Source organism: Cloeon dipterum, chromosome 4 (genome assembly GCF_949628265.1).
Source record: "Cloeon dipterum chromosome 4, ieCloDipt1.1, whole genome shotgun sequence".
NCBI classification, from domain to species: Eukaryota; Metazoa; Arthropoda; class Insecta; order Ephemeroptera; family Baetidae; genus Cloeon; species Cloeon dipterum.
In genome coordinates, this window is record NC_088789.1 from 27,279,419 (window position 1) to 27,306,294 (window position 26,876).

A 26,876-nucleotide genomic window follows, 5' to 3' on the forward strand; every position below is an offset into this window, starting at 1 on the left:
AGTTATTTTTTAATTAGCAACATTCGTTGTAATTGCTCTTTATGACATACTCGGCGCGTTTGCAACCAACGTGCTTCCTCCCGGCAAGGTAAGATCAGTGCGTTTTGACCCCTCTTCAAAATTGCGCTGCCAAATTATCGTGCTTTTGAAGGGCAGAGAGTGAATTTTATTTAAAATAATGGGATAATAGCCAAGTCTGAAATATTTTGCGGCTAAATTAGACAAACCAGGCAGCTAGACGAGTTAAAATTAAGGAGAGGACATGTTGATCACCATTCTAAAAATGCGGGGATCGTTTTTGCACATTTTTAAAAAAAATGACGTTGAAACTTTATATTTTTCGGTGAAAACCAAACAACCTAAACATAAAACATTGACCCAAGAAAAATTCGTGGTCATGCATTAAACATTGAGCGTTTTTAAGTAAAAAGCTTGTAACAGCCGGTTCTTGAAAGGTCTATACAAAGCAGCAATTTAACGAAATTAAGCCAATTTGGCCAGACTTGCGCAACAAAAAACGCGTAGTGCCCGACAAGACGATCGCGAGTGAGTACAAAGAGTCGTTAATTTAATTTTGCCGTGGAACACACAAATTAGATTTAATGCATCGCACCTCGAAGGATGCTGCGTGGCCGAGTCGCCTTGATTACAGGGCAGTCGTTCCCGCGCCGTGGAGCCGCATGTAACGCGAAGCGCCATAACTCAGCGTGATTGGAGGCTGGCGGTAATTGCTTCTTGATTGCCAGATTTATTGCGCGGCTAAAATATGCACGTAATACGCACTGTTGAGGCACAGGCAACAACAAAAGGGCTGAGAGACGCGCGGTAGCCTGCTCGCGGCCGTTTATCAAAAGCGAAAATGCGAAAGTCTAGAGTGTGTGTGTGTGGCGAACAATTTGTTTCGAACGACGATGCACGCGAGTAATGGATGCGCTTTGCATGAGGCGGCGCAACCGGGCAAAAAGCATACGGCAGAGATGCTGCCGGTGATTGCATACATGTGTTGCATTCCAACAAAGTATCAGAGGCGGTTTATCTCGCGCGATTTCTCGTCTCGGCCGCGCGGGCGGGCGGATAATGAGCGAGCGCGCAACGACGGCCTTTTGTTTGAATGTCGCGCGATCGACGCCGATTGATCGCGGCTGCCGAGAAGCAGCGAGCCAAGTTTCTTATCTGCCTCGCTCGACTTTGCTTCAACCGGAGAAGAGAGTGAGTACAAAGTGACATTGAGCAATGCATCGCGACTCTTGTTATAAATTGCTGCGAGAGCGACTCGGGCTCAATCAATCATCTTCGTTGTGTGTGCACTCTCTGCTAATAAAACGTCTGAACTGTGCTGTGGAGAATTGTATTTTGAAGCAATTGCGACTTCTCATTGCCACTTGTGGAAAACATGTTTATGTATATCAATACATACTCACTATCGGCTTTGTGAAAGCAAATAATACTCTCGAGAACTATCACGTTTGGAGCATGCTTTCGAGTAATGTTGATTTTTATAATAAATTAATCGATTTTTCTTGTCAGTCATTGACTGAATAATGCTCATCGATCCTGTAAAAATATTTTAATGGGTAAGGAATAAATTGAAGATAATCACAGAGTAAATTAAAACAATTTAAAATACACAATTGCAAAAATACCAAACCGATAGATCCCAAACTAACAATGTTGCGGCCACAAATTACGGTAAAAAGGATTGCGCAAGGGGAATTAAGTAATTTCGGCACGATTTCTCCACAACTGCTTCTTTAAAACTGGCGAGAGCTGTTTTCACATGAATAATATGTCAACTTTGACGAGCAAAATCGAGCATAAGTGTCGTCCGACAGGCAGGCCTGCTTATTATTCGATGCAAGAAGCGCGATCGCTATGTGTGAGGCCGTTTTCACGAGTCGACGAGTGAAGCGAAAACTTTATTATAAAGTCGGTTCACAGAGGTGTGTAAATTGCCTACCGATGGCACGACGATAATCTGCGCGCGACCCTCTGCATATCAACGCTGGCATCCGCGAGCAAACCAGGCGATGGCTGGCGACAACGACGACCGTGCATTTTTCCTGAGACCAGGCTGGTGATTTCAAAAGCGCGTGTTAGTTATTTATCATAATCTATCGGGTTGATAAAATAATTTCCCCTGCTCGAGCGGCATTGGCTGCGGATCGAGTCGAATCCCCTCCGCCTCGCTCTCGCACTTCATTTTAACTCTTCTGTGAATTTTCTCTCGCACCTTGCTATTATTGTACCCTTTTTATTTATGATTATTAAGTGAGCACACACGAACACAATTGGCCTCGTCTGCAACACAATTGTCGTTAAATCTTTTTACGATTTTGAAACAATTACGTCTGCGAGCGGTTTATTTTTACGCTGCGCGCACAGTTTTATTTCGTCTGCTCCTTCTCGGGATGTAATTACACGCCGCCGCTCGTAAAATTAGCAGACGTTGGTTGATTTTGTGCAACGCTGTGGCTGTGAATTCATTAAGAAGTTGTGCCCGCGGAGGTTCAGCTCTGCTCTAAATGCGGAAAATTGTTTGCCATTAAGTTCTATCTTGAGCACACAATCGTAATGGCGGCTGTTGCACAAGTACCTCTATTACAATTTCCCTCTATTTTGCATGTAAGTGAATAATTTCGAATTTATTTCATAATTGACCAAGCCGTTGGGTCGCATTGTTGAGCGCATGCTTTGCGTGCACGTTTGCAATGACGTTTCCATTCGGATTTGGAGATTGCGAAAACTTTCCGACTCACTACTTGCTGGTTTGCAAATATCAAGTATGCGTGGAATAATTTCACTGAACGAATATCTAGCGTTTGAATAAAAGACCCTAGTGCGGGAGCAGTATGGCACACCTGCTGGTTCGTTTCTGGACTCGGCTTCCTCCAACGAGGCCCGTTCGCCCATTAAATGTTATTTGGAGGCGAGTTTTCGAGAATTATTCACTATCAAAGCGTTGCCTATCTTTTGAAATAGGCGAAGAAAGCAAAAAATATTCACATATTATTTTTCTATTTAATTTGTTCCCAGAGTTGACATTTCTTGTTCCTGTTTAGTCAGTACACCTTTGCAGCTTACTTTTGCCTTTCTTGTTATGCAAAATATGCAAATAAGAAGCGTTCAGTCCGATTCTTTGAAGCGCGCGCCAAAGAGCAGGAAGTTGGAATTGCAATTTTTTACGAGCCCATTTTTACATATTTCATTTTCACTCGGCGGGTATTCTCAGAGACGAGTGGACTGACAGACTTCTTTGCGAAGTCGCAGAAGAAGAAGAAAAGCGATTTGAAACTGCGCCATAAAATATTATCCCTTGCTGCGGCGGCTCGTAAATTATTAAATACAGCTTTTCCATAATGTAAAAGAAGGTCGTAAAGAGCACCAGGAATAATTATTGCTGCGCTGCCGCTGCACGTTGCGGCCGCAAAGATTGTGAACATATGTGCCATATTTCTACTACAAAATGCTTTAAATCTGGGCGGCTATACTCTCTCATTTAATTAATAAATTGGATAGGAAACTGTTTGAATCACTCACTGGCGGGCCAGCCCAACTTTTTTCTAGTGCTCTAGGTCAGGAGGATAATTGGCAGCTCGCGGTGACGGCAGACGCCGGATCCGCGACCGCCAAACCAGAGTGGGTCGTTAACTTCATCATTTTTACTCTCAGTCAGCGTGACCGGCGCTTTCCTTTCCCAACGGACGCCCCTCAAGGCGTATCTCGCGAGCCGTAACCCGTTTTTTGCTCACTGATTCGCGAGATACCGACCTTGGCGCCGATAGACGGGTCAATTGTCATTTGAAACAAAGTCAAAGAGTCAACTATGAACCCATCTTCATCCTCACAAAGAGACCTTTGAGGATATTAAGCTGTTCTCAATCCATGGTGATTTATAAATTGGAGCAATTTTTGTTATGTAAGATTTATTAATATAATTTAGTTGGATTCAGGCATTAAAGATTGCAAGGGGGCATAAGAATTGGCTCTTTTAGAGGTTCACATTGCGTTAATTTTGTTAGGCGCATAAAGTTGATGCCCAGCAACGTTTGCAAACTCAAGGTGATCATCATAATCGAAATGCAGCCGCTTTTTATGAATTGCTTTAATTCCTTTCATAATAAGAATGACTAATTCCCAATGTGCACAATGGTAGAGGTCTCCGCGCAGTCACCATAGATTGTGCTGGATTAAGTACATATTCATTCAAATATACTGTTGGCTTGAGAACCGAGCGCGGCAGTTGCGTCAACGAATGGGAAATTCATGCATATTTAACTTAACGACGCAAACGCATTAGTTTCCTTCCTTGAGTTGCGATCAAACCGACAAATGCCTACCTTGAAAGCTCAAACGAATGATTTCACACGTCCACTCCATTTTTACTACACGAACTGCAACCTTGCTGTAAAAGATTGCGTTTGACGTGTACGCAAAATCTGTGTATGAACTGCACGTGCTGAGGTTAGTTGCCATATTTAATTAGCTTAATTACCTACGCGCACATGACTGCACGAGTCATATTGTAAATTTACTATGTCGTTCTTTCAACCTGCTTGCCCACAAAGCAATCTTTTGTAAAAAAAATATCTTCAAAGCTGTGTTACACATTGCTAAACCAACGCGACGACAGACGTTGGAGAACAAAATCTAGTGGTCCCGTGTGACATCTTTTAAAAAAAATATATCTTGTTCACGTAGTTCCAAGAAGTCTTTTTTAAAGTCACACTAACCGGAAATTTAAGGGATAAACCCTTAGAGCTTTTTCAGTTAATCTTTCTCTCGTTATCCAGTTAATTAATAAAATGATTTAATGAATCCAACATGCTGTGATTTACAGTAGTATAAATGATTAGACTGGAATCCAAAATTTTGAGCACCGAAATAGAATGCAATATATTTTGCACTATGAATATGCTAGAGCTGTTTACCATATTTGCAAGCGAGAGAGGAAATAAAACCTATATACATAATACATATGATTATTGCGACAGTACTTTGAATACTGTGAGACATTATTCAAACGATAAGCAAGATCTTGGAGTTTTATGTTTGCACGAGTGACTGCGCGCGAAAACGACTGGAAAATGCATCGGTTAGTATTTGAAATATGGAGATTTTTTCTGATCAGATGCACCGGTCGCGCTTGTACTTTTCCGAGCCAGGGGTCGATTTACATATAATGGAATTGAGTTTTCTCATTTTGCAGCAAACGAGACGTGTCTGAAAGGCAGCGAGCGTGTTTATCTCATCGACGTGTCAACCAAATATGGCTGCAGCACTCTTGTGTTCGATTTCTGCTTGACATTGTTATGTTCGCTCTGCTTTGAAGTCAATTAAATTTCACAACATCGCGACGCGTCTTGTCCGCGTATCAATTTTGATGCTCGCGCCCCGCTATATTATGAATTGCATCATATTATTCACCTTGTGTCACCGCCGTGATAAATGAGCATCGCTCGCGTGTTCGCTCAAATGCGTGTGACTGCAAAAAGCCGTTTCCAGACTTCTCCACAGCCGCTCGCCTTAATAAATATCATTTGTCGCGCATGCAAATTAATGAGCCGCGAAAACGGACGCCTTCACGCAGAAGTGGAATGTTGTGTCGCGTTCAAGTTAAGTGAAAGCCGAGATAAATCATTTTTAACTTAAAATAATTTGAACATTTCCAAGAAATTTAATTTATTTTCATGCGGTTAAAATTAAAACAAATAGACACATTTTAAAGAATAAAATCAAATCTGAGCCTGATGAATATAAATCAAATTCTTATTCTCTATAAATCTAGTTTGCAACGCTCTAACAGAGTTTCCATTTCAGGAAGCATAAAATAGAAATCACGCGTAACATGTGTAGTTGTGGTGGCGTAACGTATTCTATCCCGCAAAAGTTAATTTTACTGCTTTTTAATGACATCATCGCCACAAAATGTTATTTGCAAGTTATTTGCGGCTTTTTCACGGTCATAAGATAATGTGCTCTGCGTTTTGCGTCACTGAGAGTGAGATGATTTGATTGCTAGCTTCATTGTTTTTTTATATATAATCATAAGCTTCATAATCTCGATTCACAAAGCGTGTTGAAAAACGCGAGGTCACAGCTCGTAAACAATATAAAGGTGGTTGTGCTTGAACGCGGGTTCTGATTAAAACATAAATAATGCTAAATTGGCGTTTAAAATGATTAGTTTGAATTCGACCGCCTCTTCCATCTGCGCTCTCTCGCTCGCTCACTCGCTGCAATATTACAAAAGAAACAAACAAGTTGTAAATAATTACTTTCTGCTACAAGCGGGCAAGCCAGGCGTTCATGCATTTAATTGAGCATAATTGCATTCGGCGCGGCGATAAATTGCATCACCTCGGCGCTGGCTCGTCCCGCTCAACGACGAATCTGTGAACCTGCTGGTTTAGTTGAGCCAAGAAACACTACTTGTGAGAAACTCACAGAATTAAGTGATTCCACACAAGAGAAACTGAGTGCTGCGCTTAAATTTATGAACCAACTTTGTCAAGTTTCAAGTGTAATTTTTCTGCATTGAAAAAAATATATTTTTACGCGGTGAATAAATGAAGAAGCCTTTGAAATTCCTCTCTGTGAGCTTCTTGCGAGATTTAAACAACCAGTTGCTCTGTCTTCAAGAATTAAGCGATATTTTCTCGACTTTTTTGTTGTCTTGCTGCCTCTGAATCTTTATGGGAAATAAGCAATAATTGGTGACCCTCATTCATAACTTTGCCGAGCGAGAAGACGGGCTTAAATTAAATGCACGCATTTATAGATGAAATAAAGGCAGGCTTTGTGTGCGGCCGGGACAAACAGCGCTGCTTGATATGCGAGTGCGACCAAAAAAGGCTGCCATACGTCATATTTTCGCTGCTGCGGATCGACGCAGTGTGCAGCGCGCGATTAAAAAATCATAACTCACCAGGCAACGCCCTGAATTCAAATTGCACCTTTCTTATTCGCCTCCTCTTGTTCGAGCGCGCGAGATAATGCGCAATTAGCCTAATGAAGGCTGCACAGATTGTTCTCGAGTTCATTTGTGCGGTGCAGCAGCCTGTAATTACTTTGTATTCTTTTTCGTTAAGGGAAACAAGTGCCTTATTTACTGTCATCCTATTATTGTCATTATATTACAAAGAATTATGTGCACGTGCAGGCATGTTTATGAGCTAAATTTGCATTTGTTGTCCTTTGCGAATGTGTCGAGGAGAAAAAAACAACGGTTTGAATGGATTTGTTTTATTTGAAATGACCAGATGGCTTTTTAATCTGTAAAATTTTGGTTTTATTTTCATTGCAATTAAATTTAGTTTTTATCGCTACATTACCGGAAGCTAAGTAAACGCCCCAAGGAAAGTAAATTGCACTGCAATATGCTGATAAGCTCAAGGAAATCCTGTTTTATATGCATTCGTTCCTGGAATGCATATAATTTATCTCGAGATTGCACCCAAGTGTAGCCTCATTGAAATATTTTTATTTTAACCGGAAGACTGGTTCTCAGTTGGATTTTACTGCAAACTACAAATTTCCTCAAAATGCGCACATCATGTGAATGGATCGAAATGTGGCGACGAGAGGGATCGAAATCAGACGAAAAAATCATTTAAAATCTAAGAAATTTGGCAGAGTGTGAAACTTAACTTTCCTTAGTCCTGATTTAATTATTGCATAGATAAACTGTTACTAAATTTCGCAAACATTTACTACTTGCTGATATAGCGAACAATGCAATATTTTATAATTGTTCGCGTGTAAAGTATTCAAGCAGATCCAGAAAATAACACTCTAAAAATTCATTACAAAGTAACTAATCGCAGTCCTTCATTTTTGTACTGTAAATTTTCGATACTACTGTAAAAGTCGTCTCTGGACTTCTGGAGGTCCACTAACAATAAATTATATTTTTTTATCGGTTCACCTCCTTCAAGTTGATAGAGAAAACTCCACGTCTCAAAAAGATCGCGAACGAACATCATCGGAGGAAGCACAATCCAGGATCTTGAGTTCATCTAAATTATGGCCATCCTCGTTTGTGTCTTTAAATCATCAGGAGTTGAATAAATATATTTCGAGTGAATAATCCTAGACATTCTCTATCGCTGCACGATTAAAGGCCATATCTTCGACGAGATGAGCCGCTTTTTTCTCTTTTGCCCAGCTGCTCCCATGAAACGCGCCGAGTAAGTGAGTGACAGATAAACGAGACGCTGCCTCCCTGCATTTGGGTCTATTTACCCGGCGTGACCTTGGATTCTTTGCACGTGCAATTTGTCTAAGCGTCTGTGTACTCGCTGTTGGTGAGCAGAATAAAACAGACGCCGCCGCACGTGAAAGGCGAGCTCACAGAGACTGGGGCAGTGCTGAAAAAAGATTAAATTAGCGTGAGTTCATTTAAGAAAATACCTGACATCCATGGAGAGCCGAAGAGCAGTCATAAATAATACATATATGTCGCTTCGGGGTCACAAAATTTGGTCTTTGGGGACGAGTAATAAGTCGTCTTTATGAATTAACAATTTATTCGCCAACTGAACAGTAACGAACACTTAAAAATCAAATTAAAATCACATCAATTCATTTGAAATTATAATAACTTATAGACTTACCTAGGGATTCAGGTTGATTAATATTAATATCGGCGAATTTTGTTAAGATCAAAGGCGATGACAATGTAATAATGTTAGATTTGAAATATGCATGCGCAAAAATTAGGAATACAATAATCAGACCAAACGAAACGAATAAATGCATCAATCACGCACAAACGGTGGAGCCGCGTGCATCACCGCTATAATGCATGTATGGGAAAACAAAGATATTTTAATTTGTTTTAATCCATATTCATTGGCTCTTGAGCTAGATGCCATTCAACATGGATGGTTTGTTTGAATATTTCATTTAAAATTCAGTGAGCTAGAGATGCCGTTGCGATAAAAATGAAAAGTTGGCTGCAAGTAATTAATTCAACTATTTAGCTCTTAATCTTTTAAAGATTTAGAGCCACAACAATTGTACGAAGAAAAAAACGACGCAAAAATCACAACAACATTTCACTGAGAATGCGGAAATATTGTTTGAAGAGCTTACGCGGGGCGGGAATAATGCTTTCATCAGTTACTTGAATCTTAAATGACCATAATAAAATACCAAGACAAACGGAACAATGTGTGTTATCTTTTAAAGCCTTTGAGCCAGTAAATTACCGACCTGACAGGACAAAAGAGTTTGGTTTTCTCATGAATCTAGATAATAAATTATAGCGTCAACTTGGACGATGCTAAAGCGAAATGGTCACTGTTGCGAATTATCTGGTGCGTCAGATTTAATTGAAATGTGTTGTATACGATTCTATGACTCTAATTTTGCACTGCCCTTTGGTAAAAGATCGCGGTTATAGCTAGAAATCTCCCCCTCGCACTGCAACTTTGTCTTTACAGCCGTCTTACAAATTATAATATAATGCAGACACACTCTTTTATATACAGCGTCCGGCCTCGAATAATAATATCATTATTTATCACCGCTTGAGATGAGGCTGCACGATAAATATGGATATTCCACAGCGGTTCCAGCGTGCAAGTAAGCGGAATAATTGAATAGTGAATTGCGAATGCAAAACCGGCGGAATTAAGTACGCGAATAAGCTGTCTGGAGTACACATACACACACACACCCGCTCCGAGACCAGTCTGCGGCGGCAAATCCAAATCCGGCGGCCGCGATCATTCAGTTGCTGCAAAAGGGCGCGACCGATTTTATCGTCCACGAGTGCACTTTTCGTCTGCTCCCTAAATTGAGATGTGATTCGTCGATTGCAAAAACCAGTAAAGAGGCCACTGGTGGTGACACACTGATTTATGATTTCCAAAGGCCACGCCGATGTGCTTCACACAATGGTTGCTTCCTCCAATACAGTCCAACTTTTTGCTAATTAATATTTTCTCGTTTCATTGGATGATTAAAAGGGGCATGGCCACTACGCGGAATATTTTTAAAGTTAATTAAAATTAGATACAAATTGATGACTCAAGGGTCACGGACACGGACACCAGCACTGACCAGGATTTTGATGGTGGTCGATGGCAGTTAAACTGCGATATCTGTAGATTGGTCGACGTGTTGACAGTTCCATATAAATCAACATTTTATACTCATCAAATTTTGTATCATAAGCATAAAAATTAAGCAGATGAAATGGGCAATTAGACTAGCGGAAACCCGATAAATCATGGCAAAGTCATTTTCCTGCTCCAGAAATATATTTAAAAACACAGAAAATGTTGTGTTAAACTGTTAGATAGAAGCTATGAAATGTTTTAAAAGGTGCTTTGAGCTAATTTGTTGATGCAAACCTGAAACAAAACTCACTTCGTGTTTGTGCAGCTTTTTTAAAACGTTTTGTTTTTCGTTAAATTTTTATTTTTATTTATTTATAGGCCCCCTGATAGCAAACACTTCGCGAAAACTTTCGTACTAATAACATTAATCGGTGGAAATTCCTCATTGGAAGAAAACCAGTTCGGAAAAAGACCAACTCATGTAACTGCCCCAGGACCGAGGTCTTTTATTGAAATTCTAGACATTCTCTTCCATTGAAATTCATTCACGCGTGCTGCAAACGTGCAAACCAGTAAGTAGTTAGTCGGAAAGCTCTCGTAATCCTCCAAAATCCTAATGGAAACGTCATTGCAATGCAGGAGAATAAAATGTATAGGCGCAAATCAGCCCGCACGCGACCCCAAACATCGCTTTGATTCCAGGGTTGCATTTGTTTACCACCCGGTTTTTTTCACCACTGGTTTTTAATGGTTTTTACCACACAATTTTTACCAATTTCTTGCGCAAGAAATGCAAGAAATAAATTTATTCCATTTTTCTCCTGTCAAGTCTAAAATTTGCGGTCGGAGTATCAAAATTTCCTTTACTGTGCAGATTTGTTCTTTTAAATTGCCATTTGCTGCCTCAAGTTCTCAAAATATTTATCTCTGAAAAATTTTCATGTCCAGATTATAAGCTAATAGTTAGAAAATTATTGAAAAATAAGGTAAAACCATTGCCTGTAAAGAAAATGGTAAAAATTAAAAAAAACACTTCACTGCATTTTTTTTTAAAAAAAATGCGGGTGTTTTGCAACACCCTGTTTGGTTCTCACATTGCAACGAGCGGCCGCGCAAAAAATGCGAGCAAACGGCTTGGTTCGTTATGAACAATCGAACAAGTCTCATAGTTTTCTGCAAAATTAAACTATTGTATTTTATGTACATCTCCTCAAAAAATCAGAAACCTAGATCACTTTTGCTCTAAAAACATATATTTACCTAAAATGGCAAAATATAAAAAAAAATGCTTTGCTATAACTGACATGGGATGATTCAATCACAGCCATTAATTAGCAAGTTGAAACACAAATTCGCTCATAATATGTAATCGTGTATCGCGGTTTGAATTCGTTTCACAGTCGTATATCAATGACGTCAGCGGCAACATAAAAATATGCAGCAACATATTTGCCGGTGCCAAGCGGAATGCTAATGCGAAATCCCGTCCCGTAGTCGGGCTGCTGCAGCATAAATTTTCATAGGTGCAAAGCGGACGGACAGACACGGTAGCATAAATCCATGGGCACGAGTCGGAAAAGGCGTGGTCTTGGCCGGCCAAAATAAAAGCGGCTGTGCCCTTTGGCTTGAATAAGCGCCACCCTATTCTCCATCCGGTCACACCCTTTGGGCTGCAGCCCTAGCCCTCTTCGCACACCTATCTACCCAGCTGCACACCCTGCTCTGAAGGTTCCAAACTAACTGAAATTTTCGCGAGGGGATGGTGGTCCGCGCCAGCTGCCCGCATTAATTTCCTCTCACTCGCGCGCTCAGCCCTATTGATTTATTTTGCGCGCTGTGTGCAATTGCACATGACTTCATGTGCCCCGCATGCTCTCGCCGCCGCTCTCAGTACCTCCCCATTCAAACTTTTTCACAAAGTCCACAATAAGTTAGCCCAGGGGAAATGAAATGTGCTTGCGAGGGCCTCACTCCTCCAGCTCTGTATGTGTGTATGTAATGTACTCCACAATGGCAAATTGTATGTACGTCTGTGTGTGTGCTGTGTATTCACATTGTGCCCTCCCGCAGCCTGTTTGCTCTCGTGGCGGCTAAATATTTTTATCAATAAGGGCCCGGCCTTCTGCCAGAATTCGGTGAAAGAACGAACTTGCTCGCCTTGTCCGCCTCTGAGTCTGAGCACAATAAATGCGTTAATAAAAAGACGCTGATATTAAAAAATTATCATAATAAATTCCTGCATCGTGACCGTGGAAGAAGGATCAGAAATTTTCGTGCAATAAAATAAAATTTAGGCTCGGTTAGGAATTTTTTGTTTGTGCTTAATTTAATATATTTATTTTAAATCTTTTGTTTCAGGAGAATTAGCTTTCTTGCTGAAAGCGAAGCGAAAACAAGAATAATGGCTCTCATAAGGAACAAAAAGAAGTGGATGGCCTTTCGGTTGTATCTCGCAGAAAAGAGCTCGTGGCTGAAGACACGCTCTCACTCCTAGTTGGCTCTCCACTCTTCACCGCCCCATTATTGGTCACATTTTCTGCAAAATTCAGCGCTTTTGTGAAATGCATATTGGACAACGTACTGACTGAGTAATGCTATCCGACAAGCATGGAGGACCTTTTCTCTCTGTAAAACTTTCTTCTCGGCCCTTTGTTTCAATTTCTAACCGAGGCTCTCTTTCTTTTTGCAGATTTTATATGATGCTCGTGAATGGAAAATGCTCTGTGAAAAACGCGACGCCTGGCTGTGTAATGCTTGTGCCAATATGACTCGTTTGCTGACGTCAAATTATTTTTAAACTGCATCCGAATGAATCTCGAATTTTTGATCAGTCGTATTGTTGGAAGTTCATGGATTGTGAACAAGAATGGTGATATAGTGATTCTATAAGACAAGAAAAAAACAATTTTGACTTCGAAGCTCACTTAAATTCAAGAGACTGATATTTTGGGGACGATGATGTTTAAGCTCACTGTGAGAGGACAAAAATTTTGTTTGTGATGAGATGTTACGTCACTCAAAAATATTGAATGTGGTGATAATATCTTTTGATAAGTACGCTAAGTCACAAGAGGAGTTTTCGATAGAAATAATATAAATAAATGAACTTGTTCCTGTCAGAGGCGTGAAATGGTTTCTAATATTGTAAATATAATAGACTTTGAGTCAAAGTCATAATATGTACAGAGAGATGCAACAAAAATCAAAAACTCATTCGACAGTTTGCCAGTAGTTAATGCATGTGTAGGCTGACGTGCCAACGACAATTAATTTCTGTTAATGTGTGTAAAAAAACGCTACACGGAGCAAATAAACTGCTTTTTAAACATAAAAGGAGCCAACAAGTGCAAAAATTTAACCATCAACACTTTTATTTCTTCTGCAACCTCGAGGCGAGTTAATTATCTGGAGGCACTGGTGCTGCGAGGGTGCAAAAGAGGCGAAGTGAGCCTCTGAATGCATCTCATTACACTGCACTTTCAAGCCGTACGGAAGCGGGCAAAAGGGGCTGCTTCAGAGCAAACACGCGGGGGCGGCTGGCTGCATTTGGATTGTTGGAGAGCGGCGGCGGCGGCATAGGCCTATAAAGTTGAAAAGCCTCTTTTGCTCTGAGCCTGTTTTAATTTGCAGCGGCAGGAAAACCTCTCATCTCGCATCCAATTTGATCCCTTCATCTTACGATGAATAAGCTGCGGATATTACTTTTCGAAATTAGCAATCAAGTTGATCATCCATCTCGGTTCATGGTTTTATTTTTTAACGAGAATTTTTCCTTGTTCCATAAACGACTTTTTTGAATTATTAAATAAATAATAATTTGAATGATGCGTGAAGAAATGGCTCAATCAGAATGAAATGAACGTGCTGACGTAATAAAGTATGATAGTTAAGAAAATATCAGCATTTAAAAGGAGAAGAGAGCATTGCGCTGTTGTTATCGCGCTGCTAAAAATGTGACGAACGGTTGACATTTTGCTTGTTCCTTGAGGGTGACAGAGTGGAACTGACGATCAGCCAAGATTAAAAACGCAGCCGAGGGAGACAATGGAATAAGGAAAGGACAAAGCAGTTTAATATGTGCGCTTGGAAAGGAAATGCCAATCTGCAAGACTGCTTGGCCCGATGTACTTGCGCGCTATATTTTTGTTTATAAATTTTGCACGGCTGCCCCTCTCAAAAATGTCATGCCGTGCTTTTTCCGACATGAGTGCGCTGCTTGCTGTAATTTGTCGAAAATTTCTTTTGGCTTTTTCAAAACTAAAACCTACCAGAAATAAAGAGACAGCCTTAATCCATGGTTTTTGTTTAAATAAAGCTCTCATGCGAGTATAAATGATTTTTAATTATTTTAAATAAATGTGCTTTTTCTTCACACCTCCACCAATGGCTTCAAGAAATATCATTCGGAAATTTTTATAGTAAAAGTTCTGTAAAATTTAAACATAATTAATGGTCGAAAATAAACTTCCCTACAAACACTGCGAGCAGGCCGATTTCGATTATGCTGAAGCAAGTCAGCTGGGGGACGAGAACGTGACTCTTCACTGGATAAACCACCCCAATGACTGGTCATTTGCTGCGAAAAGGGAGAGACGTGAACCACCGCCGCTCTCACTCAGCACATACAAATTTTTAAGCACGCTCGGCCGCCGACACACAACGAGAGCTAATTTTCTGCCGACGGGAGTTACTCGACCGATAAGTTGTTCAAATAAATATGCAGCATAAGGTTTAATAAAAATAATACTCGTCAGTCGTTCGGAGCATGGCCGCATCGCCGATTGAGTAGTTATTGATTTCACATAGGCTTATTACAAAAGAGAATCTGCCAGCCTATCACGAGATGGAGCCTGGTCTCAAGAGCTGCTGTGGACGATCCTGATTGCTGCCCGTGTGCAATATTGAGGGCATATATACCTGGCCAGATGGGAGGATGAGAGGATGGTTTGCGTTCATTACATCTCTATAGGTAATCTCAACCGAATGCAGCTACAAAATTGATCGTTAGTCATCATATTTGTTCTACACTATTGCATAATATTATTTAAAACGGTAAACTTCGTCTGTTTTCCTGGTTCTGCCAAAGGAATTAATTTTACAGCTCTAAAATAACAATATTTATTTCCTTGAATGAAGGAAAGTTTAGCAATTTGCGGCTCATTTTCAGGGTTGCGAGAGATTACATTTTTATTTGTCGTTTGCATTGATTTAATCAAGAATTAAATAAAATTATAAAAAGTAGCGTTCCATTTATACTACAAATTAAATTGAAGTTTTTCTCATGCTGATTTAGAATACTAGCCAGAAAAGTTCCTGGATTTGTCATGTAAAGATTTTTAAAAGATTTAACTGTTCCCAAACGAACGTCATAATTAACAAGACTTCTTGATCCTGACTTTGTGAAGTGTAGCAAGAAAATAAGTGATATAACCCTATATATTTGCTGGAATTTTTTTACTGCTATACGGCTAGCGTGTTGAGCTTTAGCGGTACAGAGACATTACCTAATAGGATCTGACGGTCATGACTTTTCAGCGGCTCGATATTTTAATAGGATCATTTTCAATTTCTCTAATTAGCCTGCTGCCCAAACAGGATTACAGTTATATATCATATATGAGATGAGCTTTCATGTCCCTCTCGCTGCTGCTTCCGATCGTAATCCCCCCGGTGAGGGGTGCTGCGCGTACATGCATGCACTGAGTGAGCGCACACGACATGAACATGATGCAAGTGCACCCATCATGCGTATGTTGCGTATTTGGAGAGTGGATCACATTTTTTGCATCATCAGTAAAATAAAAAAGTAGTGGGTTTTGTAACTTGTAATGGCCTCTGGATACTAGGGGCAAAAATTATTAAATCATTAAATTACTCAAAGTAGCGCTATTCAGCATTTAAAAAATGCAATACTGTTGATTTACATAGATGATCGCTCATTTCTGATTTAATATGATGTAACTTAAATTGTGATAGTGATATATTATGATTTGTGCTAGCATGGTTAGAATAATAATCGCTGGATGTCCTCAAATGCGCTAAATTTGTGCAGAAACACCTTCAGAAGTTTATTTGGCATGATGAGATGATAATTAATCACTGATATTATACGAGAAGTAGACAAGAACTCCAATTTAAAGCTCAATATATGTGTCCAAAGCCCTGATCTGATGATCCCTAGAGTGTTCGTATTTCTCATTACTGAACAAACCTCTCTATTATAATTTGCAACATATTTATTTTTGACGTGGACAAGTATGGAGCAAAGTTGTTGACCTGCTGGCCAATAACAATAAACAAAATTGAACCTAATCTTTAATTTCCAGTGGTTCAACTGATATAAAGACGCAAACATTGTATTGCATTGTTGACGTGCAAAGAGCAGCTGGGCCGCCTCACCCTGTCAATTGGCGAGCTGTCAGTCAGCAGTTCATCGGCAGGCAATAGAACTGCTCAATTGATTCGTTTCCTGTTGTTGCAATAAAAGCAAATGCCCAAGTAGCGTCGACCCACTAGCTGCTGAATCATGGAGTGGTTCCGCAGCATCCCGGACGAAACGCACCATGGGCCGTTTTTAAAGGACGTTCTCACCCTGGTGCTGGACGAGGCCGTCTTCAAGGCCAACCGCCGTGGCGAGCCCGTTATCAGGTGGCGGCTGCCCCAGGAGCTGCTCTCCCTCATCGACGTGCAGACCAGGGATCAGCCCGCCTCTCACGAAGAACTGCTGGCTGCAATCAAAGCCACCATCGACTTCAGCGTCAAGACGGGACACCCGATGTTCATCAACCAGCTCTATTCAGGGTACGCTGAAATTTAAGTCTTTGAAATAATACCTAATATGGGAGCTGAAAATTTTTAAATTGACTAAATTCAAAGGCAAAATAAATTTAACAAAATAAGGCAAAATAAATAACAAAGTGAACTTCAGCGCAGCGGGGGCCAGATTCGTGCGATGCGCAGATGGCGTCCGGTGGAGTTTGGCGCAAAAAATTTCACGTGAAAATGTGCGAAAAGAACCAAGTTTTCGTCAATGTTGTGACATATAATTTGCATTACTTGTTAATTGTGTCTTTTGGATCGTAAAAACAAACTCTTGACGTTCGTACGAGAATCCAAAGAGAGCTTTTTGCTTCCCAAATTCAGACGCCATCTTGGATCTGCGCAGTGGGAACCAATTTTATCGCATATCTGGACCCCGCTGCTTTAGCGTATTAAATAGAACTTAGTTAACTCGCGTCGCACTGAAGTTCAGCCGGTTGCATAACTAAACTAAAACGTTGCTGCATCTATTTATTGCAAGTTAAATGCAGGATGAACCTTTAAGATCACGCACAATTTGTGACGAAATATTATAGGCTAGACCCTTACGGCCTGGCAGGACAGTGGGTGACCGATGCCCTGAATCCGAGCTCATACACCTACGAGGTTTCACCCGTTTTCACCACGATGGAGGAAGCGGTGCTGCAAAACATGCGAGCTCTTCTTGGCTACCCTGATGGTCGCGGGGATGGAATTTTCTGCCCTGGGGGCTCCCTGGCCAATGGCTGTGCCATGAATCTGGCCAGGTTCAAAGCTTTTCCTTCTGTCAAGGTACAAAGAATAAAAAAATCGGCGGTGCCAAGTAATATTTTTTTTCGAAAGACTGAAGGTTTGCACGGTCTTCCTCGCTTAGTGCTATTTGCGTCTGAGGACGCACACTATTCGATTCACAAGATGGCAGCCCTCGAAGGACTGGGTGAGGCTGCAGTCAGGTCAGTCACATGCGATTCTCAGGGTAGGATGGACCTGAAGGCCCTGGAGGCGGAGATCCAGGTGGCAAAACGAGACGGCGTTCATCCTTTCATGGTGGTTGCCACAGCTGGTGAGTTGCGCCATTTTTTTCTCTCTGTAGGTGTCTGGTTTCAAAATTATTAATATTTTATAGCTTCGCCGCGATTTACGAGCATTTTATGACTATGACACACACACACACTCTGTAAAATCTCTTCAAATGCTTCTTTATTACCACGCTCTGACAATGAAATTTATCTTCAGATTGCGATGTATTCAAATGTATGCACTGCCTCTCCATTGAACAAGAAAGCTAATTTATTGCCGTGTCTAATGTATGCCCGTGAGTTCCCCGCTTTTTGCTCGTCGCACTAATGCAGACATTTATTACCGAGAAAATGTGTTACAAAAAGAAATTAAACGAGATGCGAGAACTTGCTTGTATTTCGGTGTTTTATCAACCATCAAACGCAGTTTAACTCTTATTTTATCACTTGCATACTGACAGGCTGAGAAGCAAGAGAAAGGTATACTATTTCCTGAGGGCCCACACCTGAGACGTGGTCGGTAGGGGGGACACGCCTCATTCATGGGAAATTTCTATTCCCTATTCTTGTCTTGGGAGGGGACTTAATTATACCAAGTGACCCAGATTTGCAAAATCAGTAACACTGCGATGTTAGCGAATTTCAACGGGGGCGTAGCTCAGATGGTAGAGCGCTCGCTTAGCATGCGAGAGGTACCGGGATCGATACCCGGCGCCTCCAAATCCCTTTTTTGTCTTGAACAAAAGGTGAAGGAAGTATTTCTTTTCATTTAGCGGTAGGACCTGACCATGGTGTATGTAAGCAAGAATTTATTATTTAATTTCAAACAATTTTTGATTACCGAGTTAAAATTATTAATCTAACCTCGCGAGGAGTCGTTTGAATAGCGCTATAATTTATTTTAATCACAAGGAAGAAAATTTATTCCCCTCGCGTGAAATTCTCAAGTCCTTGACATTTTCTTCAGCTTGAATATAAAATTGTTGATCATTTATCCAGTTTGCATCTTGCAGTTAAGTTGCGAAATCTGCTCGCAAGTCAGAAAACAGCTCTTCAACTTAGTGTCACTTACGCGGCAGAAAGCACAGTTTTAATATCAGTGTTGAAACTGCATTCCTGCGTGCTCTGCACACTCGCAGTAATATTAAATATATAATAAATAAGATTCCATTAGTATCGCATTATATGCGTGGTCAGAGAGCTGCAGAACCCGTCTTGGGTCATTACAAAGTTGCCTACACTCAAGGCTGCAGCGGGTCACGACCCTCATTAAAATAACACACACACGGCAGAGGCAGAGGTGTGCGCGCGGCAGTGAATGCAAGCGCGATTATTACTGTGCATATGAATTCTATCCGCCTCCCCGATTACGTACGCGATTTATTAAGCTGACACACAAACACACGCCGAGGAGAAATAAATAAAAACTCCGTCCATCAGCGCGGAGATTTACGAGTGAGCGAGAAGTGGGCCCGCGCGCGATATCCCATATACTCGCAGTGCGCGCGGTCATTTTGAATAAGTATGACCTCATTCGCGTGTGTCAGAGATTTATTTCTTCGTCTTTTAATAATTTTCAAACTCGTGCAGCTGGTGAGTCTCTGCCTGGGTGCGGATTAAATCGCACTGTGGCTGCGTGGAGGGACAAAGAGCGTGTGTGCAAAGGCGTCTAAGTGCGCAACCGACGGTGGGAATCGCGACAGCGGGAAAATCGTTGAAGTTGCGCAGCAATCGGGATATTTTCGGGCGAAAATCGCTTCGTTCTTGCCTCTTTGCACCGAAATAATAAACTTTTTTCGGTCGTTCGGCGAGTATTTAGTCGCGAATCGACCTTTGATCGTCAGCGGACCGCCTTGGAGACGCGATTCGTGCGTTTTTTTAGTGTTAACGCGTGAAAACTGATTCTGTGGGTAGCGCGAATCGCCGTCCCGTGAACATCCATTTGACGTTCGACAGCGCATATTCAGTGCCAGGTTTGCAGGAAAGCGCAGGAGGTATTTGCAACGAAAACTGGCTCGCGTTTTCTGCTCGACCTCCTCCCCCTCGTAATAAAGCAGCGACGGCGCCATTGCGGCTTGGTGAATTGGAAAGATGATATTTTCGCCGCGTGTTTAAAGGTCGCCCGCCGACGGGCCTGCCTGCCTGCCACTTTTGGAAAACGGTGTGAAAAAATTGCGGGTGATTGAAGGCTGATCATTTCTCCTATGGCAAGCCGCTTTCTGCAAACAAAATGGTTGATTGAGTTGTTCAGCAGCATGCTGTGATTGGACGATTGTTTTAACTATATCGTTAATTAATTGTTTAACACAGTGTTGAGATGTTTACTTGATTAAATTAGTTTTATAAATAATTTAAGTAGGTTTTTTTTTGTGTAGCACCAAATCAATGACTAATAAATAAACCAGCACACGGAAAAAGAGAGCTTTAAGTTTTTCAAAATTTTAAATTAATTTTAAATGTTTAAAGAAGAAAACAAGACTGCAAGCAATTAATTCCTGGACCCCGCATCAACAAATAGATAGATTTTATTCACACATACACAACTTTTTGTTCAAATTGTAAGATTCCCCTGGCGCAAATCGCATAGAGTTCAAAGACGCGGTGTGCGCAGCGCAACTCTTTGGGCTCTAATCACGAATTTCATCCTGCAAAAGCGCTAATATTATCAGGCTTGCAGAAACCATTAGCGGAGCATTCGAGCCACTTGTCCGTCGAGCAGCGCCGCCATGTAGCCTCGGGGAATGCGGGAAACCAGGTTTTCAACGTTCACTCGGTAGATAGCGCCACCAATATTGGCCAGACGGTCGTCTGCGTACTACGATCGACACAGACATACCTCCTCACGAAGCATGCACGCCTGTCATACGCGGAAATTTTTCAGTCCTCGCATTGCTGTGGTTGAAAAAGCCACCGCCTAGGTACATTTCCTGTTCCTGGCCAAATTTTGTTCCGATCGGTCACTGAAAGCCTTTTCTATCGCAGAAATTCTAAGAATGATTTTAAATGCTAAATAAAATAGTTGCATTTAACGCCAACTCTAAGAACCGTACTACTTTGACGCTTAAATTCCTTCTAAAGTTTGAAAAATCGCAATCACACATGCAAATTCAATTAATATCGACTAGAGAACGGAAGTTCCGGCTTTCTCTGGGCGTGGTTCCTTCGTTTTTCAGCCCAGATTCTTTCCACCGGTCCCAAATTTTCAACTCCAGGCCGATTACGCCCAGAATTCAAATTTCAGTTGTTCAGGTTAATGAGTTTGGGGCGTGTTTCGGTGTGTGTATATGCATCAAGCATCCTCGCGGCGATCATCATTTTTGCCGGCGCCAAACATGGCCTCCGTAATCGGCGTCGACGGTACCTCCTGGTGCCGCATGCAGTTCTGTCAGCTCTAAGGTTTCGCGGGATACTTCGCGGCCGTCTTGCGGATGTTTGCCATGCTGCTGACACGGCCCTTTTAATATATTAACAATAATCGCACGCCGGCCTAACAGCAAGCACTGCGAGTGGGGTGAACTCGCTGGCGATTTGCATTTCTTAGCAATTAATTAATTCCGCTCCGCACTGATGGGGATGGATGTATTCGCGATGGCTGTCATTATTGCGAGTGTGGGTGGGTGAGTGAGAGGGAGAGACAGAAAACGCCGCCCCGTTCGGAATTTGTTGCGCACTCGCGTTTTGCCAGATGATCAATAAAAAGTCCATAACTCGCATACTCCAATTACTGTTTTAGCCGATCAGACCCGCGTGCCGATGCTTCATTGATTTGCAGATTAAAATTTGGGTATAAACGGGAATTGTTGAGAGCTTTATAGGAGATATGATATTAAAATTATCATTGTTTCCCGGTTTGAAAATTCAAATTATTTTATAATGATAGTTCAGAAAAGCCAGTTTCCGAGGAGGAATAGAAATCCAAAGCAACAATTTCCATAATTGGAATCCACTCGGTAACGGTATTAATTTAATATAATTAAATTAGCCACTCGACTCTGAATAATCAATCACCCCGCATTTATCACCCTGGATTTAACTATTCCGTTTCCCGCTTGCCCAACGATTGCAATATGCAAATTATTCAGCAACCTATGCATTTGATGAATTCTATATCCGCAAATGCAATGTACTAACTAACTCGCGTTGCAAAGCCACTTTTGAATTAATTGTAATCGAGTCTCTAATGAAATAGACGAGCGCTCGACTCGATGACGACTCTCATTAGCAACATTGCAGACCAATTGAGAGCGTTTGCTGATGTGAAATTCCATTCCAGGCATCCCACGCAGTCTTCTGTCCTGCATTGGCGTTTCACTTATGCCCCGCGGTACTCTATGCCTTATGTCGAAGCCATAGCGTTCCTAATGACAGGCTTGCATGCGACGCAGCAATGCGAAAACGCAGTCTTTGTTTCGCAGAAAACAGGGAAAATAATTATGCTCCACAGTTTATATAAACTTTCCGTTGTTTTCGCTGTGCACAAAAGCATATAAAAAATTAAATCAAAACACTTCACGCTTGTAAAATGCTTCTTGGCTCTCTCGGCTAAAAAAATAAATAAATAAAGAAGGGTTCGATTTTTAAAACGTTGAGAGGCTTTGTTCTGCAGCCTTCACACTTCGATGTTTCCCTTTAAATTAAATTGGAAATATTGCTCTCTAAGCTCTCTCTAAGAAGAAACATATATTTATGATATTTGTTGTTTTTTTGAAACAGTGATTTTTTACAAATTGAATAGAACAAACAGAACAGAGCGTTCCTTGATTTCACGTTTAACAATACAGCTATTTTCTTAGTTTATAAATTTTGAGGATTTTTTAAAAAAAACCTTAAATGGCTTTTTAAACAGCCTAACTAAGCAATTTATCCTTCAAAACTAATTAAAGTTCCAACGTTAAATCGCAGCGGTCCGTGAAGCTCTACAGTATATATAATAATTGCGAGATAAAAAATCGCACAGACTCGATCAATCTTGCTTGAGCGGAGGCAGTGTCTGCCATTGCCATTGCACTCGGCGCACAGCGAATTCGCAACGCTGATCTCTCTTGGACCCGCCTTTACTCGCCGGGCGCCGCGCTACCTCCTGCCAGCGCATGAAACCCGGCGCCGAGGAAATCTGCACAGCTCACTAAGCAGTTCTCACGCAACACACCCGTTTGTTTGGCTCTCTCTAAGCTTATTTTATTTATTTAGCTCGCTCTCTCCGTGGGAAAAAATCGTAGCGAGTGGGCCGCCGCCAATTCTGTCTGTCTCTCTCTCGCTCTCTGCCGTGTTCCTTATGACGAGGCTTACGTCAGCGCAGTCACAGGATCGCATGCTGCTCTAAATGGTGCTATATTGTGCCGCACAGGTGATATACCACCCCGGTCCAACCCCTTTTATATACTGACTGCGGCGTGCGGCGTTTGAATCTGAAACGGAGAGAGTTAGTTGATTCATTTTGATGCTAGTGCGGTTTAATCTGCGATGCACGTGAGAGGCTGTTTGTTGAGAATGTTGGTTTATTTCTAATTACTTTGAAGAGTAACTCGTTCTCTATCGAATAATTTGCATTCGTTGAAGTTTCCGGAAATTCGTGGAATATTAATTATATAAATAATGTAGTAATCCATAATAAGCTCCTGACACCATTATTTATATTTCATACAACTATTTATTTTCGGTTTCAATCGGTTTTCAATACAGGCCAACAATTAAGAACATTTTGAATTAATTGTTGACGGTATAGCAAGTAGTTCATTGCGTTTAATGTTTGTGAAATTTACAATTAGCAACATCTTACCTTTTAGCTACGTGTGTGCAATGATGAAATAGGGACCAATAAGGAACAGTTGAAATTTCAGACTTTCCAAATATCTCAAAAATTAAGATGATTTTTTTGCTTAGTTTCAATCCCTCTCGTTGCAAATCTATCCAACGGTAAGCGAATTTCGAGGAACAATTTCCTAAATTGTGAAATAAAACGTGATTTTACAGTATAGGGAGACAGTGCTTGATTAGAATGCAAACTTTTGAGCAGATTTTTAACTCTCCTTGTTTATAAATAGCATTTAAACCATAAGTAAAAATGATTTTTCACAAATTTTCTTCAACCCTTTAAGCACACAAATTTTATAATTAAATAGCTGATTGAGATATTTTCGGAGAAAATTAAACAAACCTAAATTGTTGCTTGTCATAAACAAATTTGTTAATCTTGCAAACAAAATTTTAAAAAAGAATTGGAGGCGCCGGGTATCGATCCCGGTACCTCTCGCATGCTAAGCGAGCGCTCTACCATCTGAGCTACGCCCCCTGTGTGTTTTGAGAGGGCGCGAAGATTTGTACCAATTCCGCTTAACTAGGCCAATGTCCAATGTTGCGTTGGCTGCAGGTACGACTGTGCTTGGAGCACTGGACCCTCTCTCTGCGATCGCAGACGTGTGCTCCACCCACGGCCTCTGGCTGCACGTGGACGCCGCCTGGGGCGGAGGACTGCTTTTCTCCAAGGAGCACAGACACCTTCTCGCGGGCATTGAAAGGTGCATTTTTATTTAATTTAAAAAAATATCCAGGGAATATTCATTATTTCCATAATCGAATTAAATTTATTGGAAAGCTTCAAAATGCCATAAAGAAATTATTCCGCTTGCTCTAATATTATTTTAGGGCTGATTCGGTGGCGTGGAACCCGCACAAGCTGCTTGCAGTGCCGCAGCAGTGCTCCACCCTTCTTGTGCGCCACGAGGGCCTGCTGAAGGCTTGCCACGGCAGAGACGCGACATACCTTTTCCAAAAGGACAAGTTTTACGATCACAATCTCGATCCAGGTGACAAGTATATTCAGTGCGGACGGCGAGTGGACGTTTTCAAGTTTTGGCTCATGTGGAAGGGAAAGGTTGGCATTTTAAAGTAGCAGTGCAACGTTTTAAAAGGCCGCGTAAATATATATTATTCTTCGCAGGGTTCGTTGGGTCTCGGAAAGCACGTAGATGCGATAATGGAGCTATCACGATTCCTGATCGAGGAGCTGAAGAAACGCGCTGACAGATTCAAATTAGTTTTAGAGACGCCCAACTTCGTCAATGTCAGTTTCTGGTATCTACCTCAAAGCATCAGAAATCTTGACCCGAGCACCCAAGTCTACAGGAACAAGCTGCAAAGTGTAATCTATGTCGTGCCTACAACAGAATTTAATGTTTTCTAAAGGTCACAATTTCAACCTTTAGGTTGCTCCAAAAATAAAAGAGGGAATGATGAAGGCTGGGACGATGATGCTTGGCTACCAGCCTCTCAGGCACTGGCCGAATTTCTTCCGTTTTGTCACTCAAAATTCAGGGATGACCAGGCAAGACGTTATCTTCATGCTTGATGAGATTGAGAGGCTCGGCGATAATTTATAATGTAATCTATACGTGAAATTAAACAAAAATTAACTGATTATGAGCATATCTCTATAATTAAAATTGCTATTATATGGTTCGTATCTAGAAAACATATTGTTCTAAATAATAAATCATTATTAATTTACAAGAAATAAAATAAAGCCGTCTAATTTAATTGGGGCACCACCTAAACGACATTTTTCAATTCATTTACGTTGGCTTGCATCGTTAAGGGATTTTTCACAGTGTCAAATGTGCGCAATTCTGGAGTCTATATTACTATGGGTTCTCAATGTCAGAGATGGCAAAATTTAGAGACTCGAAATGTTAAAAAAACTGGTGGGAGGCGCCACTTGCTGGTTTTCTCACCTTTCCAGCGGCTTTAAGGACAATTTTCTAGAGTTTCAATAAAATTCCTCGGTGCGGAGAAGCGAAAAGATTGGAACCAAGCTCCTATATAAAGCCGCTCGGCCCTTTGCATGTTATCTGCTCGGCGGGGTTATTGGGGCCCATCATCTCATAGTCCACGGTGGGATGTGCTGACAATGAGCAGAGGTTCTGTAATTAAAAAAATGCGATTGATTTACGGCGTGGTCACACCAAATATAATGTGCTGTGTGCGCGTCGATAAATGATCAATTAATGGGTCGCGATATCTTTTTCGGGGGGGCGCCCCTCTATCGCTTCAGCTGGCAACTAATGATCAGCCGGGAGAGTCATCAGTCAGTGCTGCTCTTCTGCGTCAGGTCCAGCAGCTCTCCTCCCCGGCGCTGTGTGGTGCACGAACACGAACACACGGAGAGTGAGTGCCGCATGCATAATTCAGCCGCAGTTGGTCCGACAGTAATAAAGTTTAATCAATTTGACAGGCGGGCGTAATTTATGCTGGCAATAACAATACTAATCAGCATCGGCGCACAGCGGCAGTTTGCACGGCCATTTTTCTCTCTGCCGCCAGCAGCAGCAGCAGCACTTTTGTGAGGATTTTATATTAAAAAGTTGGCTGGCTCAACGTGAAATATGAAATAACAGCAGCAACGACAGCAGCCCGCGCTCTCGCTCGGCAGTTATGCAATTTTAATAACAGCGCGCGCGGCATTCTCCCGAGAGACAGTCTCTGTCGGTTTTGTTTCGGGAAGAGAAGAAAACTTTCCTCCCTCGAGTCTTAATTTTTAATAATTATAGCCATCCGAAAAGGACAAAACATCGAGAAAGGTGAATTGGCAGTAATTAAATTCGTTCCGAGAGCCCCCCTCGTCGCTTTCCCGCCGGCAGATTTTTTTGTACTGCTGCTGCTGCTCGAAATTCGAGTGCTGCGCTTGCTTTAATTAAATATTCGATAAATCAGCAGAGGGCTGCTGCTGAGGGCCGCTAAAAGAGAGGATGCTGACGTTTGATTAATTTGCATTTCTGCGTTTGAGCCGATTATTCCCTTTCGCATGAGCTTCTCCCGCGCGTTCGCTCTTCTCCCGCTGTATGACTGTATTTATGAATCGGAGCTGCGCGATCTGAAAGGGCGAAACGAGCTTTTTATAAAATCATCGTCATTGATTATTCGCAAAGTTTTCCGCCTCCATAACGAGCGCTGCGGACGATCACGCGGCAGTGCGATGTGCGCGCATCACGATTGAGAG

General features: G+C 41.5%; 2 protein-coding genes and 2 non-coding genes across 6 annotated transcripts in view; 3 read left to right on the forward strand and 1 right to left on the reverse strand.

The window, feature by feature from the left end:
* LOC135941650 (uncharacterized) overlaps nucleotides 1-13,422 on the forward strand; it is a 45,502-nt gene extending 32,080 nt beyond the window's left edge. For all 3 annotated transcript variants that reach the window (XM_065487242.1, XM_065487241.1, XM_065487243.1), the window contains 2 exons: nucleotides 12,423-12,691; nucleotides 12,754-13,422. In XM_065487242.1, the coding sequence (XP_065343314.1) occupies nucleotides 12,423-12,431 (9 nt within the window). In that variant the 3' untranslated portion in view covers nucleotides 12,432-12,691; nucleotides 12,754-13,422. The remainder of the gene's footprint in view (nucleotides 1-12,422; nucleotides 12,692-12,753) is intronic.
* A 3,131-nt stretch (nucleotides 13,423-16,553) lies between these two features.
* Nucleotides 16,554-25,277, forward strand: LOC135941649 (cysteine sulfinic acid decarboxylase-like). Its single transcript, XM_065487240.1, has 7 exons — nucleotides 16,554-16,865; nucleotides 17,420-17,654; nucleotides 17,706-17,925; nucleotides 24,252-24,399; nucleotides 24,527-24,755; nucleotides 24,822-25,022; nucleotides 25,087-25,277. Exons 1-7 carry the CDS (start codon nucleotides 16,591-16,593, stop codon nucleotides 25,258-25,260), a joined length of 1,482 nt encoding a protein of 493 aa, XP_065343312.1. The 5' UTR covers nucleotides 16,554-16,590; the 3' UTR covers nucleotides 25,261-25,277.
* Nucleotides 18,529-18,601, forward strand: TRNAA-AGC (transfer RNA alanine (anticodon AGC)). Its single transcript has one exon. It is a non-coding gene; the product is annotated as a tRNA-Ala (tRNA).
* On the reverse strand, nucleotides 24,101-24,173 carry TRNAA-AGC (transfer RNA alanine (anticodon AGC)). The gene has a single exon. It is a non-coding gene; the product is annotated as a tRNA-Ala (tRNA).
* Nucleotides 25,278-26,876: the final 1,599 nt, after the last annotated feature.

Bases quoted from the DNA above. Each gene is read 5' to 3' on its own strand.
- LOC135941649 (XM_065487240.1), top strand. From the start codon at position 16,591: ATGGAGTGGTTCCGCAGCATCCCGGACGAAACGCACCATGGGCCGTTT. The intron at 24,400-24,526 runs GTGCATTTTTAT...ATATTATTTTAG, and splicing joins CTTCTCGCGGGCATTGAAAG to GGCTGATTCGGTGGCGTGGA. The intron at 24,756-24,821 runs GTTGGCATTTTA...TATTCTTCGCAG, and splicing joins GGCTCATGTGGAAGGGAAAG to GGTTCGTTGGGTCTCGGAAA.